This window comes from Solanum tuberosum, unplaced genomic scaffold, assembly GCF_000226075.1.
Source record: "Solanum tuberosum cultivar DM 1-3 516 R44 unplaced genomic scaffold, SolTub_3.0 scf00413, whole genome shotgun sequence".
NCBI classification, from domain to species: domain Eukaryota; kingdom Viridiplantae; phylum Streptophyta; class Magnoliopsida; order Solanales; family Solanaceae; genus Solanum; species Solanum tuberosum.
Window position 1 is genome coordinate 496,225 of NW_006239345.1, and position 6,967 is coordinate 503,191.

General features: G+C 36.7%; 1 protein-coding gene across 1 annotated transcript; it reads left to right on the top strand.

Annotated features, from left to right (window-relative positions):
• Positions 1-1,175: 1,175 nt before the first annotated feature.
• On the top strand, positions 1,176-6,753 carry LOC102602121 (uncharacterized). Its single transcript, XM_006362979.2, has 3 exons — positions 1,176-1,577; positions 4,914-6,212; positions 6,292-6,753. Exons 1-3 carry the CDS (start codon positions 1,395-1,397, stop codon positions 6,517-6,519), a joined length of 1,710 nt encoding a protein of 569 aa, XP_006363041.1. The 5' UTR covers positions 1,176-1,394; the 3' UTR covers positions 6,520-6,753.
• The last annotated feature ends 214 nt before the right edge of the window (positions 6,754-6,967 follow it).

Below are 6,967 nucleotides of genomic sequence, written 5' to 3' on the forward strand. Positions count from 1 at the left end.
TTTATGTGACATAAATAAAATTTAGGGAGTCAATTAAATTATTGTAATTTATAATACTTTTTACGTAATATTTAAATAATATATGTTATTTTCCTTGTCCCACCAATATATGTAGCACAAATAAAATTTCGAGAGTCAATATATTGTTAATTATTGAGATTTATAATACTTTTTACGTAGTTTTCAAATTAATTAATACATGTTACTTCTTTTGTCCTATTTTATATGATACAGATAGATTAATTTTATGAATCAATCGATTTTTTTATAAGTAATCAATTTTTTTATATGTTTTAAGTTGTCGATTGTCATGATTTATAGTATTTTTTTACGCAAATATATAAAAAATTAAAAATAAGACAAACAAATTAAAACGAAAGAAAAAAATAGGCAAATACATATGAAAGTGTGGAACCACACAGGTGATACATACATGTTGACCATCACCTGTGTGGTTTTCCACTCTTATAGATAAGTATAATAGATAAATGTTAAATATATAGAGGAAAAATAGATTATAATCTGGACATAGTAAATCAATCATTCTTCAAAATCTATTTAACACTTTTAAAGTGATGAAAAGTTAAAAGGTAAGTGTCAGCAGTGAATTGAATTAAAACTTGATATTTAATCAATTTAAATTTGTAATTAAAATATCATTATTAACGTATTCTGGATAGATAATTTATTAAAAAAATTACTATCGCGCGAGGCGCGATCAAATCCACTACTAGATCAATAATTCAGTAGAAAAACTTTTGATATATTGAATTTAGCCCAATAAAAAGATGAATCAGCAGTTGACAACATCAACAATTGACAGCCATGCATAAAATATTAAAGATCAAGAACCGAATATATAGATAAAAATAATTCAAGTAAAGCTTAATAAGATTTCGTATTAATATAAGAAATCGAAAGAGAAGAAAAAAGATCCACACAGTGAATTGTAAAGAGAGAAATAAAGGTGATAAAAAACCGTGAGAGGCGAGAGGAGAAAAGAAAGTCAGTGTGACACATAGAGAAAGGAGGAGGAGAGATTCACTACAACATCTAAGTATAGCTATATTAAATAATTTTTTTAAAATATAGCTAAAATAGGTAAATATAATAGCTATGTTTAACTTAGTAGTTTTATTGGGCCTAATTAAGTATTTAGTTGGGCAATATCCGGGTTCATCTCGAAAGGCCCAGATTGTTCTGGAATTCAAGTTAAGGTTGGCGAATTTGCCTTCTCCATCAAGAAATCGGAAAATCAATCGAAAGAGTTTCACATATATATCTTACCTTGAACCGATCATTCGTTCAATATATCTGAAATACATAATCCATCGCATTCTGCAATAGAAGAGAAGAGAAGAGAATTTGTTTGGAAGTTTTGTAGAGCGAGAAGAATGGATTTTGAGCTGAGAAGAGCGAGAGAGAAGCTAGAGCAAGAGCAGAGGGAGAGGAAACTCAAGGCTAAATTGAAATTGGATAGAGAGAAGAAAGCCAAACAAGAAGCTATTCGTCAACGTGAAGCAATTGAAGCTGTTCAGCGAGCTCGCCGACTTGATGCTGCTGAAGCCCAAGCTAAGGTCAGGTTTCCCGATACACCCTTTTCTCCAATAGTTTAATCGATTTGGGAATTGGGTATTTGTTGAATTTGTAGATAGTGCTTAGTTGGGTTATACTTTATAGGTGTTAGTATATTGATCTCTTTTAGTTGTTCTAACTTACTGTAATTGTAGGTAGTCTTAAATTGCTCTTTATTATTTCAAGTTTGTATTTTGAACAGAGAATTCCAACAAACGAGAATCGTTAACAAACAGTTTACTTGAATATGTGCATTTGTACCTGAAAGTTGCTACCCCTTTGTATTTTGTTGCTTCATCATCTTATATATCAAATTTTAGTGACTCATGAATTCTGTAAGAATAAAGTTTGATCTTTTTGAGATCTGCAATGTATTGGCCTTCAGTGAGAGTAGATACAGAAGGAAAGTGAGAATTTGTTAGTATGTTTCCTTCATGTGAATTTGTTTGCTACAATGCCATGAAGATGGATGATCTGCAAGGTGCCTAAAATGACCTTATAGTGTTTCTAAGGGGTGTTAGATTTGAAGATTGGATATACTGTGGTGTAGTAATCCCTCGGTATGAGGATAAGTGTTGGGTAACGCCAGCATCATGCCTATGGCAAGGCCCACAAGGGGCTGTATGATTTGAAGATTGAGATATACTGTGGTGTGGTAATCCCTTGGTATGAGGATAGGTGTTGGGTAACGGTGTAACGCCAACATTATGTCTATGGTAAGGCCCACGAGGGGCAGCTGTTGCCTGGGTCCAGAGTCATGATCGAACATGGCACTTTCGGCTACTTGAATTGTGGTAGATCTGCTTCAGGTGGTTTTTCCTCCCTAGAACAAGAACAAGAAAAGAAAAGGTATACCAGGAAAAAGGATGGGGGGAGGGGGGAATAGTTAAACTACCACAAGTGTCTTGTGATCTATATCTAATACTTCTTAAACTAAATGCTATCTGCCATGTTAAGAAATGAAGTGATGGTAATTGGCTAGACAACTGTTCAACAATAAAATAATAGTTGATATTTGCGGGACGTATTACCACATCAATTATTAGTTTTAATTGATTAAGTATGAAAGCAAGCACATTTTACTTGGATACCTAGAAAGTTAAACTACTTATTTCCCATTGGGAGAATCACTTTAAAATTTAGAATTCATTTGTCCTTTACCAGTTCTACTTGCCACCTTGAAGTTTTTTGACAAGTTAAGAATTTTTACAATATGTTGGTTATTTATTTTCTGCTTCCTTTCTTCAGCTGTGAGTGGTTTTCTTTACAGAAACGAACTTGTTAACACATTATGTTTTCAAACCATCGCCTATTTACTTCACTTGTGCTTGGTTAAACCACATGATCAAAACCTGCTCAACAAATGGATTTTTTTTTAATAATGTTATCTGTACTCAAATCAGATTTGCTATATTGTCGTGTCTTTCTTTTGATAAGGTAAAAATATTATCATTAAAGGTATCAAGAAGGTACATAAAAGAAAGTTCCAAAAATAAAGAAGGTATATAGAAGTACAACAGAATCAGACAGCCCATGTAATAGACTCCAGTTGCAAATTTGCAATTGAGTCCAAAAAGCCTATATACTGATCCATGTTCTTCTGATAAACTCTTCTTACACCAAAATAACAGATTATGAAGACAAATGTTCATCACTAATCACTCTAGAGATGTGGTTCTTTCTATTATCAAAACAAACACTGTTCCTTTCTTCTCAAATAGTCTGGAAGGTGCACAAAGGGATATGCGTCCACATCTGCTTCTGAGATTTAGCTATCTTCTGCTCATTCCAGCTCTCCAGTGAACTCTTTAACATCTGAAGGCATTACCCAAACAGCACCACACAAATTCAGGATAATCTTCCAGCATTGTTTAGTAAATTTACAGTGAATATTGACCGACATCAATTTCACTTCACATAGATAATACCTGCTACTCAAATTTAAACCTCTTCTTTGCAGATTATCTTGGGTTTAAGTATACTTATCTATTGAGAACCCATCCAAAACAGGCTACTTTGCAGGGGCTTTAGTCCATATCAATTTCCATGGCCTACTTGTCTCAGAGTGTTATCAATTCACAATTGATTGCTATATTGTTATGCCTTACTAATTGATTTTCTGAAAACCTGTGTGTGTGTTCAAAGCAGAGCAATATTTTCAAATTTCTAGGTCAATTCCACAATGTTCTGCATGTGCATTACATACAAAAATAAAAGAATATCAACCCTTTCGGGGTAAGTGTGGTTCGCAAGAATGTTTGAATCAATGAAGTATGGACGCCCTCCTACTTCATTAACTTTACACTTGGAGATTAGTGTAAAGTGCTGTACCCAATAAACTTAGCTGAAGTTTTCTGAATATCAGTGCTCTTATGAGTTCTGTTGTTTCCTCCCCCTGGAAAAGTTGTAAGCATTTGCTGATTCTCGAGATATTGACGAACTGAGGCTGAACATGCCTCGTTGATGTGGGGTGTGAATCAAAATATTAATTTATTATGATATGAACCAGTCCCTACCTCCATGCTGCCTACTAAGGGAGAAATTTATTGATATATTTATTGGATCCGTTGGGACTGGCGGGGGCTTGAACCGGCAGCTTCTGCCTTGACAGGGCTAACCAATTGAACTACAATCCCAGAGAAATACGGGATCTAGCAGTAGATCTGATTGTGAAAGACCTATTGCTGGATACTTCATGGGTAGAGCCAAAGCGTGTGAACAATACAATTTCTCAATAACATCAATTAGTTGATTAAATATTAACTTAAAGTATAAAGTAAAGGCTCTGTTGTATTTTAGACTTGTTGGTAATCCATGGTCAGTTTCCCTTCGTAGTACCCTACACGAAGCTGCCTCCTTGAGAGAGAGATGTAATATATGATAACCACAGTTTTGTAGTACTAATCCTTTCCCTTAAATTTATCTACATTATTTCTGCTCTGTAGTTCAAATTGTACTTGTTTTTGGTCGAGGGATCATGGGGTGTAAGCTACTTGCTATGGTTATTCTATCTGCGTTAGACAGTTCAAATGAATTTACAAATGTCGGGACCAGTTCATGCGTCCATTTCTTATGCTTGATGACATATCTAAACCATTATAATCTGTTGTCAGATTGGGTTGTACATAGACAAAATTTTCCTTTTCTGATTATCAATTAGAAGAAATTAGCTGGCTCCATTCTAGTGTAGCGGTCAAGGTGGTGTAATACTTTTCCTTATTAAGAAAAGTAGCTGGCTCTGTCATCCATATTTGTCATGTGACCTATTGCTGATGCTCAAGCCGGAGGAAATTAATGATGGAAGGGAATGCCTAACCCTTTCAATTTTTCTTTAACAGGCAACCCAGCAAATTGAAGAAGAACTGCTAGCTGGACGAGGAGTTGCATTTTCTCGTGTTTTGGAAGCTGTACCTTATGAGGGTGCCGGAGATAAAATTAAATTGCCACCATCTTGCTTCACTGAATTGTCTGATCAGGGTGCCTTTGACAAGGGACCTCTACACTTTAGGGTGTCTGCCATTCACCAATCTTCTCTTTCGGACTTGAAGGATGCAGAGCAGAATAAGCGGACAACACATGCTGGAGTCCTGGAGTTCACTGCAGATGATGGTGTTGTAGGGCTTCCTTCCCATATATGGAGTAACTTATATCCTGCAGAGTCGCCTATGGTTCCCATGGTTGAGGTGTGTTATGTTTGGCTCTCAAAAGGAACTTATTCAAAACTTCAGCCAGTTGAAGCAGGGTTTTCTGATATCCCTAATCACAAGGCGGTTCTTGAAACAAGTCTTCGTCAGCATGCGACGCTTTCAGAAGGCGATGTACTTACTGTTAATCATGGTGTTCTGACATATCATTTACGTGTTCTTGAACTAAAACCTTCTTCGAGTGTGTCTGTTCTAGAAACAGATATAGAGGTTGATGTAATTGGTGCTGATCCAACTGCTGAGAGCACAAGTCAGCCTGTATTGCAACCTCTCGAATTGGGCAAGTTAGATTCTGGGGTGGTTGCAGAAGGAAGCTATGTATATTACAAGTTCCAAATAGGCGATGATATTTGGGGAAAAATATCTTCAGGAGATGCTGAAATTGAGGTAAAAATAGAATCAGAGAACCATGATGGGGATACTGACCTCTATGTTTCCAGACACCCATTGCTATTCCCTACACAGCACCAGCACGGTTGGTCATCTCATGACATCGGTTCAAAAGCTTTGGTCCTTAACTCCAGGGATCTCGGCCTTGGACCTGGTACTTACAGTATTGGCATCTATGGTTTCAAGGGCACAACCAAGTACAAGGTGTCAGTTAGCATACGAGACAAATCTAATTTAAAGATTGGACAGCAGGCCGTCTCTTCCACATTGTCTGCTGATGCAGATACAGTAGAATGCCAAAACTGTAAACATTACATACCTTCCAGGAGTATAGCACTCCATGAAGCTTACTGTAGGAGGCACAATATTATCTGTCAGCATACTAGTTGTGGGGTTGTTCTAAGGAGGGATGAGGTCAAGAACCATGTCCATTGTGAAGAATGTGGGCTAGCATTTCAGAAAGAGGAAATGGAGAAGCACAAGAAAGTATTTCATGTCCCGCTGAATTGCCCTTGTGGAATAGTCCTTGAAAAAGAAAAGATGGTAAAGTATATTTTCCCTTTTTAAAATTTATTACACCCTATTTCTATTGGCTTATTCATCTAACAGCTTCTGGTAACAGGTTCAACATCAATCTGTGGAGTGTCCCTTGCGACTTGTAACATGCCAGTTTTGTGGAGACATGGTCCAAGCAGGGACTTCAGCAGCAGATGTGAGGGATCGCTTAAGAGGACTTACACAGCACGAGAGTGTTTGTGGATCAAGAACTGCCCCTTGTGATTCATGTGGGCGTTCAGTTATGTTGAAGGATATGGACATACACCAAGTTGCAGTCCACCAGAAAAATTGATCATGAGTAAATCTTCCATTTCTTCTCTGGTGACTTTGGATTCAAAATGCGGTTAAACTGTAAAGCTCTGGCTGTTGATTCATGTATTCAATTTTAGTCTTTATTTGTGATTCTCAACCACTTTAAGGGTTGCAAGGCAAAGGGAGGGGTGGGTTGATGTTTTGTAGCCCCCTTTGCTGTGACTTCGAAAATATTATCAATTTATCATCAATGCTTAGTAATTTCGGAGAGACATTCCAAAATCTTAACCCTTATCACATTCTCTTTACCTTGTATGTATAGATCTGGGCAACACAACTCCACATATAACTTGACGATTTTCGCTATAAGCATTTCCCTATCAGTGTTTGGTGGAATGGGGTGCACCATTTGCTTGAGGAGGATGAACACAGGCTCCATTATCCGTTCATCCTTCCACCATTTCTTGTTATGTCACATTCTGGTGTTG

Bases quoted from the DNA above. Each gene is read 5' to 3' on its own strand.
- LOC102602121 (XM_006362979.2), top strand. From the start codon at position 1,395: ATGGATTTTGAGCTGAGAAGAGCGAGAGAGAAGCTAGAGCAAGAGCAG. The intron at 1,578-4,913 runs GTCAGGTTTCCC...TTTCTTTAACAG, and splicing joins CTGCTGAAGCCCAAGCTAAG to GCAACCCAGCAAATTGAAGA. The intron at 6,213-6,291 runs GTAAAGTATATT...TTCTGGTAACAG, and splicing joins TCCTTGAAAAAGAAAAGATG to GTTCAACATCAATCTGTGGA.